General features: G+C 36.9%; 1 protein-coding gene across 2 annotated transcripts in view; it reads left to right on the top strand.

The window, feature by feature from the left end:
- FREM2 (FRAS1 related extracellular matrix 2) overlaps positions 1–12,282 on the top strand; it is a 337,043-nt gene that overhangs the window by 302,720 nt on the left and 22,041 nt on the right. For both annotated transcript variants that reach the window (XM_079779003.1, XM_079779002.1), the window contains 4 exons: positions 1,200–1,327; positions 1,417–1,551; positions 2,279–2,405; positions 3,194–3,381. In XM_079779003.1, the coding sequence (XP_079635129.1) occupies positions 1,200–1,327; positions 1,417–1,551; positions 2,279–2,405; positions 3,194–3,381 (578 nt within the window). The remainder of the gene's footprint in view (positions 1–1,199; positions 1,328–1,416; positions 1,552–2,278; positions 2,406–3,193; positions 3,382–12,282) is intronic.

Genomic DNA, 12,282 nt, shown 5'->3' with positions numbered 1-12,282 from the left:
GCTACATATCATAATCTACAAAATCATTTTTATCTATGTAGACTTTTAGAGAAAATACAAAATGATTAAATAAATGTAAAAGAAAACTCTATTGAGTTTATTTAAATGAAACTTTCCTTAAAGAGCATAGCAACAACAATCTCCTTTTCTACTTCAATTCCATTGTACAAAAATAATTGAATTATAATTTATTTGTTCAGAAAGGATTTCTCTGTTCATAATTGTTTTATAGGTATAGTAAGAAACCTTTATATTGAGCCAGAAGTATCACTTCACTGTTGTACTTAAGTTTTAGACATGTTACCTTTAATTACTGGCTATGTAATTTTACTAACTGATGGACTATGATTTGAATATCAATAAGGCAGCAGTCACTAAAGTCCTATATCAAAGCTTTTTTTAATGCAAAGGACATTTCATTAAAAATTTTTTATTTGACTCTTCGTATTACTAAAATGGTTTGCATATTCTAATGTTATGCCAAGTGATGCCAGGTTGGTAGTGGAAAAGAATTCACTCACTTTCTTCTATGTCCTCCTTTTTCTAGGTGGGAGCTCTAAACAAAGGAGAAAATAGGGCTGAAAATTCAGGAATAGAAAAAGTGTTCATTTATTTTTATAATATTGAACTACAAGAAGTACAGAGCAAAAAATATCATTTATCTTATTGTAATTGACAGGTCTGGAAAATAAGGATTTCCTAGCCTTTACAATTCCCAACCACATGTCTACCTTTCTAATAAACTGAATCTTTGTTTAGACATTATTGCAGCCAATCTAATTACAATTTGATTCTATATATAAGTTGGGTTTGCCCAGCTATGTGGATGCTAGTAGACTGGGAAGTTCAGCTAATAGTTTTGGTGCACAATAAATGCATTCACATGAGGCTTTGTTGTACTGTTTTGCATCCCTTGAAAGTAGCCTTGAACTATTTGAGCATTTCTGCACAAGTATAATTTGACAGAATTATACAGTGGGAAAACCACTGAATTAAGAATCAGAAGGTATAAAATCTAGCTGTGATCTTGGGAGAGTCACACAGTTTCTCTATCTGCAAAATGAGAATATGAACCCTGCTATTTTGTAGGCTTGTTATAAGAATAAAAGCAAATAATGTATTATTAAATACTTGAAAACTCTAAACTGTTATGTACCCTTTAAACCACCATGGCATTATTGTTATTGGCACTTTTCTAGGATCCTTCACAAAATCAATGATCATGTCAGCTGATCATCCAGGACTGACTTTTTCCCTGCACCTAATAAGGAGTGAACCAACCTATAACCAGCCAGTCCAGCAATGGAGCTTTGTCTCTGACTTTGCAGTAAGTGACTAAGGCTCTTACTTAATTTTCCTTTTCTGTTACCTTTGATTGCACCTCAGATTTTTAAGTACCTTCTCTTTTCCTCAAAGGTACGTGATTACTCAGGAACCTATACTGTAAAACTGCTGCCATGCACCACCCTATTGCATCAGAAGTATCACCTGCCTGTCACCTGCAACCCCAGAGAACCTGTCACCTTTGACCTTGACATCCGATTCCAGCAGGTATGTCTCATAGGATTATTTTCCTGTCTTTTAGAATCCCACTTTGTTATTTGTTTGGTTTACTTTTATCAATTAAAAAAATTCACACAGTGACTTTAATTCTTGTATCCTAGGTGGAAAAAAAGAAGTCAGACATGTAGGAACTAGGGAGAGAATTGCCATTTATCAGTTGTTAGTTCAGTATATAAAATTCATAATCTAAGAGTATGCAAGGGTTATTTTTAATTATCTCTTCCTGGAGTTTGCTGCCTTAGATTAGAGATTTGAGAATTTTCCCTCGTTCTTCTGCATTTCTTCATCTTGTTTTTGACCTTTAAGAATAAATATTCTGTAGTTCATGCCACCTCAAAGTACCTAATTGCCATATATTAGAAGAAATGTGAAGGCGCTTTTTGTCTAAGAATTGATACTAAATGTTTGCCTGCCACTGACCATGATCTTTACAAGTCCCTTATATATCTCAATAAACTAATGGAAATGGGTTCAAGCAAAGCTATTTAGTCTCATTCAAAAAATGACTTAACCTTGCCAGTTTAGCCTTCTCAAAAAAGACAAAACCAATATTACAATTCCCTAAATTTATTTGGTTGGACCTGAAAATTACAATGCTATGTTTAGTATTTTACATATCAGTGTACAGTAAATGTGTGTATCTGTGAATAATATGTGTTTGTGTACCATCAGAATAATCAACAATATATAACAGGACTTTTACACTTGGTTTTAGGTCAGTGATCCAGTGGCGGCTGAGTTTAGCTTGAACACCCAAATGTACCTACTCTCCAAGAAGAGTCTCTGGTTGTCTGATGGATCCATGGGATTTGGGCATGAGAGTGATGTTGCTTTTGCAGAAGGTACCACTTTACAAATGAGGGGCCTGCTTTTTTTGTATCTGTTGTGCTTTGCTTTATTAGAATTGTGTTTCGGGGAAATTATAAACTCTTCTATGGTTTTGAGAATATAATGGGGTCTTTATTACTATGGTAGGGCTGGGAGAGGGGGTGTCACTGGAATTGGGTTTATGTTACTGAATGGTTTTATTTTTGGAGAATTAATCTGTGTTTTTTTTTCCTTACCTAAGTGGATTATTTTTTCTTGAATGTATTTTCAAGTTTTACAAACTCAAATACTGCAGCTTCATGGAATTGTAAATGCTTCATGGGCCAGCATTGTGATTTTCTTGCCAAATATCTAGAACAAGTGGTAAGAGTTCAGTAATGACTTGAATACCAGGGAATTTCCTTAAACCTTCTTTCACAATCAGATAAAGTTAATTCAGCTTTTTATTGATGTTTTTAGTGCTGTTCTCTAAAGTATTAGTCTGCATCATATCAACTAATTTATTTATATAAACTAGATTTTAACCACATGGGATATTATGGAGGTTAAGTTATAGGCCAAGACTTGAGGTTATTCCACTACTGGCTGAATATGTGAAGGCCAATACATATTCAGTCACTTGTAGTCATTATGCAAAGTGGTCATATATAAGGCATAGGAGTAAAACAGATCCTGAAGCTAATACTAAAAGGTCTTCTGCATTTGATGCCATATTGAGAAGGAAATTCTCTGGTGTCATTATTGTCACAAATTGTTTGCAGTGTTACATAATAGAAATAACATTTCTGCATCTCTGTTTCAGGTGATATTATTTATGGTCGTGTTATGGTAGATCCTGTCCAGAATCTAGGTGATTCCTTTTACTGCAGTATTGAGAAGGTGTTTCTGTGCACTGGAGCTGATGGCTATGTTCCCAAGTACAATCCAAAGAATGCAGAATATGGCTGCTTAGCTGATTCTACTTCACTCTTATATAGATTTAAAATTGTGGTAAGTGTGGACTTTAGTCAAGATGAAGTAAATGAATGCTGTACTTACCTCCTCCCATAACCACATCAAAATTAAAACTAAATTACAGAACAACCACCCTTGAGAACCACCTGAAGACTAGCTTAACGAAACTACTATAACTAAGAACATAAAGAATAAGCCACATTGAGACTGGTAGGAAGGATGGAAAAGCAAAATGGGCTGATCCCACACCCATGTGTGGCTGTTAAGAATAGGGAAGGATATCTTGGTTGTACAGGTTCCCCCAGAGGAGCAAGGGATGCTAACCCCACACTGGGGTCACCAGCCCAGACCCCCAGTTTTGACCGTCGAAGTCCCCATGACATATGGCTATGAAAATCAGCAGGGTTACCTTCCAGGTGAGACAGAGGATTGCTATAGACCCTCTTAAGGTATCCTCTTAAAGGTCCTGAGCACAGACTCACTTGCTGACACTCATGCTACACTCCAGTGAAGGAACAGTAGATCAAAAATAACCAGGTACTCAGGGACATATGGGAATTGTGTAGCTTCACGGCAAGGGCTGGAGAAGCAAAACTGTTCAAGACTGAAATGCTGGCAGGCATCATTGTACCTTTGTTAAGCCCTTTATCCACATAGCCATCAGGTTCAGGATGACACCAAATCCCAGTCTCTAGTAACCTGCTAACACTTCTTGCCCCACCCTGGTGATTCCTTCAGACCCTACCCAACCCACACACCTGAATTGAACCTCTTTCAGTGGCTATTCGACACAAATGGCTGGCCTTGGCCCATGTTCCTAAAATCTCTCAAAGATCCACAAACCCCCAAAAGCAGAGGCTAGCCTGGGCATATCCTATACCACGCATCAAATAGCCCCAAGCACAGTACTAGTGGCAGCCAGCCTCAGTTCACAACATAGCCTCTCCCAGGTGCCCCCACACATAGGACTGGGAGCAACAAATTACAGATTATTTTGTAACTCCTACCAGGTGGCCTGCGCTGGCCACAGAAAATGGCTGATCTTGGCCTGTACCAGAGCCCCTCCCAAGAGTTCTCAGAAGCAACACAATAGCTAACTTCATGTCGTACCATAGCACAACCCAATTAACTTCACAAATGACATACAGAAGGGTGAACTACACAGGTACCAGAGCCCTGCTAATGCGAATCTCATTCTGTGGGGTAAAACCCTGCACAACAAATCATCCACTGTATTCATGGCTAGTCCTACAGCCAGTCAGCCTGAGGGTCTGTCTGACCCACTGATGTGCCAATAGCAATCAAAACTCAATTACAATAGGAGAGCATACACAACTCACAAAAGAGAGACCCTGAAGCACCCAGCTCAGGTGACCCGGCTGACTGTGCCACAGGACACCTACTGCATAAGGGCACTCTGCCAAGAATGGGAGACATAGAGATTTACCTAATACATAGAAACAAACACAGGTAAAGCAGCTGAAAAGAGACAAAGAAACATTTCCCAAATGAAAGAATAGGGCAAAATTCCAAAAAAAAATAAAAGAAACAAAATGGAGAAAAGCAAACTACTAGATACAAAATTCAAAACACTAATTATAAGGATGCTCAATGAACTTAGGAAAGAATAATTAACTCAGTGAAAACTTATATAAGATGGAACCAGTCAGAAATAAAGAATATAATAACTGAAATGAAGAATAAAGTAGATAGAATCAACAGCAGATTAGAAAAAGCAGAAGATTGAATTAGCAATCTGAGAAAAAAAATAGTGGAAAACACTCAATTGGAACAGAAAAAGAAAATAATAATAAAAAAACAAGGATAGTTTTAGGAGCCTCTGGGACAACATATAGTGTACTAACCCACTGATGTGCCAATAGCAATCAGAGAAGTACTAGAAAAGCAAGGGATTGAAAACATTTGCATCAGAGAAGTACTAGAAAAGCAACGGATTGAAAAAAATACTTGGAGAAATAATGATGGAAAGCTCTAACCTAGCAAATTAAATAGGCATACAAGTTCAGAAAGAGCAGAGAGTCCCAAACAAAATAACCCACATAGGGAAAACCAAGATACACCATAATTAATATGCAAAGATTAAAGACAAAAAGAGTCTTAAAAGCAGCAAGAGAAAAGTAGCTCCCATAAGGCTGTCAGCTGAATTTTCAAAAGAAACTTTACAGGCCAGAAGGAAGAGGCACAAAATATTTATTCAGTGTGATGAAAAGCAAAGACCTATATCAAGATTACTCTACCCAGAAAGGCTTTCATTAAAAATTGAAGGAGAGATAAAGAGCTTCCCAGACAAGAAAAAGCTAAAAGAGTTTTTCACCACCAAGCATTATAAGAAACTAGAGGCCTGATGCATGAAAATTCATGTACTGGAGAGGGGGTCCCTCAGCCCAGCCTGCCCCTTCTCAGAGTCTGGGAGCCCTCAGGGGCAAGAGGCGACCCAGCAATCAGGGGAAGGCGATGCCCCATCACACCTCTGTTGCTGCCACTGCCGGCAGTGCAAGCCTCAGCTGGCCCTGGTTACCTGAGCCTTGAGCAGCCCTGGGCAGCTGGGCGGCCGCCATCCAAGGCTTGCCTGTGCCTCGGGCTGGCCTTGGGTGGCTGGGGGGCTGAAGGAGGCTTGCCGCATGCTTGCCGCCCCAGCAGGGCTGAGGCGAATAGGCGCTGCCATCTTGTGGCTGTGGGCACCACCATCTTTGAGGGCAGGGCAGCCCATTAGCATATTCCCTCCTTATTGGCTGTGGGTGCTGCCATCTTTGAGGGCGAGGCAGTCAATTAGCATATTCCCTCCTTATTGGCTGTGGGCACCGCCATCTTTGTGATGACTTGAGGGTCAATTAGCATATTCCCTCTTTATTAGATAGGATGTTAAAGGGACTTCTTTAAGAAGAAGAAAATAAAAAATATGAGGAAGAAAATAGAGCCAAGAAAAAATATTCTCACTGATAAAAGCATATCATAATAAAAGCAGTGGATTGACCCACCATAGAGCTAGTCCAAAGGTTAAAAGGAAAAGTAGGAAGATCATGTGCAATTGCACACATTCTTCTCAAATTATTTCAAAAATATTGAAGATGAGGGAAGGACCTCAAGCCCATTTATGAGGCCAGCTTTACCCTGATTCAAAAACCAAACAAAGACATTAGGAATAATGAAGAATACAGGCCACTATCTCTGATGAACATAGATGTAAAAATATTCAACAAAATATTAGCAAACCAAATTCAGTAATACGTTAAAAAGATTATACACCATGATCAAATGGGATTTATTTCTAGGATGCAGTGTTGGTTCAGTATCCCCAAATGAATTAATGTGGCATACCACATAAACAAAATGAAGAATAAAAATCATGTGATCATATCAATAGATGCAGAAAAGCATTTGACAAAATCCAATATCCATTTATTTAAAAAAAAAAAACTCACAGCAAGTGGAAATAGAAGGTGCATACCTCAATAAAATAAAGGCCGTGTATGACAAATCCACAGCTAACATCGCATTCAATGGTGAAAAGCTAAAAGCATTGTCCTTAAAATCAGGAATAAGACATAGATTTTCTCTCTCACCACTTTTATTCAACATAGTACTGGAATTCCTAGTCATAGCAACCAGACAACAAAAACCAATGAAAAGCATTCAAATTGGAAAGGCAGAAGTAAAACTCCCATTATTTGCAGATGACATGATACTGTAGAGAGAAACCTAAAGAATATACACAAACAAAAAATAAACCTGTTAGAACTACTTAATCAATTCAGTGAAGTAGCAGGATACAAAATTGGTATTCAAAAATTAGTTGCATTTTTATATACCAATAATGATCTATCAGAAAGAGAAATTTAAAAATAATACTATTTTTAATTGCCTCAGAAAAACATAAAATACATAGAAATAAATTTAACCAAGGAAGTAAAAATCCTGTATTTGGAAAACTGTAAAACATTGAACAAACAAAGTGAAGAATATGCATATGAATGGAATTATATACCAGGCTAATTGATATGAAATAATATTGTTAAACTGTCTATACCACCCAAAGCAATATGCAGAGTCTTAAAAGCAGCAAGAGAAAAGTAGCTCCCATAAGGCTGTCAGCTGAATTTTAGATTAAATTCAATCCCTATCAAAATACCAATGGGATTTTTCACAGAAGTAGAACAAATAATCCTAAAATTTATGTGGGACCACAAAAGAGCTCAGTCAAAGCAATCTTGAGAAAGAACTAAGTTGGAGGTATCATGCTACATGAGATAAAACTATAATATAGTAATAAAGAGAGCATGGTACTGGCATAAAAAAACAGAAACATAGATTAATGTAACAGAATAGAGACGCCAGTTATAAACCCATGCCTGTATGGTCAAGTCATCATGACAAAGGAGGCAAGAGTAGTTTAAAATAGTCTATTCAATAAAGGGTGTTGGTAAAATTGAAGAGATACATTGAAAAATATGAAATTTGACCGTACATAAAAATAAACTCAAAATATATTAAAGACTTAAATGTAAGACTCAAACCAGAAAACTCCTAGAAGAAAATACAAGCAGTAAACTCTCTGATATCACTCTTAGTAGTATTTTTTTAAATGTCTCCTCATGTAAGGCAAACAAAAGAATATAAACAAATGTGATTACATCAAACAAGTTTTTGCATAACAGAGGAAGCCATCAACAAAATGAAGACAACCTACTGAATGAGATAATTAATATATTTGCAAACAACATATCAAATAAAGGGTTGATATTCAAAATATATAAGAAATTCATAGAACTCAATAATAATGGCAACAAAAACTCTGATTGAAAAATTGGGGCATAGAAACTGGTAAGAGGTGTGAAAGCATTGGCCACATGCCCACAGACAGCAACTGAAGTTTCAGAGAGATATCTCAGCTGCATGAGGATCTAATCCCCAAGCTGGGCCCCCCATCAGAGAGCACCACAACATATGGCTGTGAAAAGCAGCAGGGTTGCTGTCTGCCAGGGAGTGACTGCTGGAAATTCAGGCAGCCTCTTAAAGGGCCAATGCACAAAATTCCCTCTGGGGCCACCCACCATGTGCTCCAGCAGAGGGAGGGTGAAGTGGACTGGAGCTGTGTGAGCAAAAGCCAGAATTGGGGACTCGGGGGTTAGAGCTCAGAAGGCAGACAACCCTCGTTTTTTTTGCTGAGTCATTCCCTCACACAATGGAGGACATCTTTCCCACAGACATTTGCCTTGCTGAGGGGGGGGGGAGGAAGACAGTTGACCCACACAATTGGAAAGCACTTTGCCCTGAGGCCACTTAAGAGACTAAAAATAACAATTAGCCTCCAGGCAGAAGGAAGTACCCCACCCTGTTGAAAAGAATTCTTGCCACACCTGAGAATGATAGCCTGGGGCAATTCAAGTCAGAATCCTATGAGTCTGTAGGCAGAGGTGGTCTCTGAAGGCTTTGAGTCTTAGCCCGATCTAATTAGTCAAACAGCTATTCACACTCTCGTTCACTAGAGATTTTGAGAGCAGAGGATCTACCTGATACATAGTCACAATCCAAAAGAGACAGCCAAAATGAGGAGACAAAAAAATAACCCCCAAATGAAAGAACAGCATAATTCTCTAGAAGATAAATGAAGCAGAGATACAAAATTTATCTGAGACAGAGTTCAGAGTAATGGTGGTAAAGATGCTCAACATCATGAAAGAATATATAGTAACTATGAAAAAAGAACAGTCTGAAATAAAGAATGACATAACAAAAATAAAGAACATATTGGAAGGAATTCAGACGAGATTAGGGGAAGCTGAGGATTGAACTAATGAATTAGAAGACAGGGTTGAAAAAAAATCACTCGATCAGAGAACCAAAAAGAAAAAACATTAAAAAAAACAAGAGGACAGCTTAAGGGATCTGTGGAACAGTGTGAAACACAACAATATTAGAATAGCAGATGTGCCAGAAGAGGCAGAAAAGGAAAAAGGGATATAAAATGTGTTTGAGGAAATAATGGCAGAAAACTTCCATAACCTGGAAAAGGAAAAATTCACACAAGTTGAGGAGGCACAGAGAACCCCAAGCAAGAAGAACCCAAAGAGGCCCACACCCAGACACATCATAATTAAAATGCCAAAAATTAAAGACAAAGAGAGAACCTTAAAGGCAGCACAAGAAAAGCAAACAGTTACCTACAAGGTGCTCCCATAAGGCTGACATCAGATTTATCATCAGAAACTCTACAGGCCAGAAGGGAATGGCATAAAGTACTCAAGGTAGTGGAAAGCAAGGATCTGAAACCAAGATTACTATATCCAGCAAGGCTATCCTTCAAAATAGATGGTCAAATAAAAAGCTTCCCAGAAAAAAAAAATATTTAAAAGGCTAAAGGAGTTCATCATCACCAAGCCAGCAGTACAAGAAATGCTAAAGGGACTGCTGTTATGAGAAGAAGAAACAGAGAGAGAAACCTAGGCATACAGAATAAAGATGGCAATAAATAAGTACCTATCAATAATAACCAAAAATGAAAATGGATTAAATGTTCCAATCAAAAGGCATAGGGTAGCTGAATAGATACAAAAACATGACCCAGTTATATGCTGTCAACAAGAGACCCATCTCAGAACAAAAGACACACACAGGATGAGAGTGAAGGGATGGAAAAAAAGTTTTCCATGCAAATGGAAAAGAAAAAAAATCTTGGGTAGCAATACTCATCTGAAAAAAAATAGAGATCAAAATGAAGGCCATTACAAGAGACAACAAAGGTCACTACATAATATTAAAGGGATCAATCCAACAAGAGGATATAACCCTGATAAATATATATGCACCCAATATAGGAGCACCTAAATATATATTTTAAAAAACTTCTAGTGGACTTTAATGGAGAGCTCTACAACAATACAGTCATAGTAGGGGACTTTAACACTCCACATACTTCACTGGATATATCTTCCAGACAAAAACTTAACAAGGAAATAATGACTCTAAAGGACACACTGGATCAGATGGATTTATTTGAAACTTATAGAACATTTCACCCTAAAGCTGAAGAATAGACATTCCTCTCAAGTGCACATGGATCATTCACAAAGGCAGGCCACATGTTGGCACACAAAACAAATGTCTACAAGTTCAAGAAGGTTGAAATAATATCAAGCATCTTCTCAGATCACAGTGGAATGTAATTAGAACTCAACTACAGTAAAAACACCCCAAAATATTCAAACAAATTGAGACTAAATAGCTTGTTCTTAAATAGTGAATGGGTTACCAAAGAGATCAATAAAGAAATAAAAAACATCCTGAAAACAAATGAAAATGAACACATAACAACTCAAAATCTGTGGGACGCAGCAAAAGCAGTCATGAGAGAGAAGTTCATAGCACTACAGGAATACCTTAGAAAACAAGAAAATCAGCAATAAACTATTTAACCTGACAACTTAAAGAACTAGAAGAGCCCAGAGTAAGTATAAGGAGGGAAATAATAAAGATTATAACAGAAATAAATAATATAGGGACTAAAAAAAAAATACAAAAAAATCAACGAAACCAAGATTTCATTCCTTGAAAGGATAAACAAAATTGATAAACCGTTATCCAGACTCACCAAGTTACAAAGAGAGAGGACCCAAATAAATAAGATAGAAACAAAAGTGGAAAAGTAACCACTGACACAACAAAAATACAAAAGATTGTAAGGAAATACTATGAACAATTACATGCCAACAAGTTGGAAAATGTGGATGAAATGGACAAATTACTAAAAAAATACAATTTCCCAAAACTGAATCAGTAGGAATCAGAAAACTTGAATAGGGCAATAACAACTGATGAAATAAAAGCAGTAATAATAATAATAAAAAAACTTCCAACAAACAAAAGCCCTGGTCCAAATGGCTTCACACAGGAGTTCTACAAAACATTGAAAGAAAAACTAACACCTATTCTCCCCAAACTATTTCAGAAAATCCAAGAGGAAGGAACACTTTTAAACTCTTTTTATGAGGACAGCATTATCCTAATTCTAAAACCAGATAAAGACACTGCCATAAAAGAGAATTACAGGCTAATATCCCTGATGAACAACAAAATATTAGCAAATCGCATCCAACAATATATTAAAAAGAAAATACACCATGACCAAGTGGGATTTATTCCAGGGATACAAGACTGGTACAATATTTGTAAGTCAATAAACAAAAGACCTGTACTCAGAAAACTATAGGAGGTTGAAAAAATATAGAAGGTATAAACAAGTGGAATATACCGTGTTCATGGATTGGTAGAATAAAATCATTAAAATGCAATCTATAGATTAAATGCACTCTCCAAAATACCAACGGAATATTTTACAGAGCTAGAACAAATACTCCAAAAATTTATATGGAATCAAAAAAGACCCTAAATAGCTGCAGCAATTTTGAGAAAGAAAAACAATATTGGAGGTTTCACAATACCAAATATTAACTTATACTGCAAAGCCACTGTAATCAAAACAGTCTGCTACTGGCACAAGAACAGGCATATTGATCAATGGAACAGAACAAGGAACCCAGAAAACAACCCAAATCATTATTCTCAATTAATATTTGACAAAGGAGGCAAGAGCATACAATGGAGTCAAGAGGGTCTCTGCCATAAATGTTGTTGAGAAAATTGGACAGATAATATGCAAAAAAATGAAACTAGACAACCAACTTACACCATACATAAAAAACTCAAAATGGATAAAAGACTTAAATGTAAGTCAGAAAACCATAAAAAATCCTACAAGGAACCATAGACCACACAATCTCAGACATCTCAATATGTTTACAGATACATCTCCTAAGGCAAAACAAACTAAGGAGAAAATAAACAGATGGGACTACATCGAAATAAAAGGCTTCTGCACAGCAAAAGAAACAATCAACAAAACAAAAAGAGAGTCCTCTG

The sequence above is a fragment of the Cnephaeus nilssonii genome, assembly GCF_951640355.1.
Source record: "Cnephaeus nilssonii genome assembly, chromosome: 8".
Classification (NCBI taxonomy): Eukaryota; Metazoa; Chordata; class Mammalia; order Chiroptera; family Vespertilionidae; genus Cnephaeus; species Cnephaeus nilssonii.
This window is presented reverse-complemented; position numbering and strand designations above follow the sequence as displayed.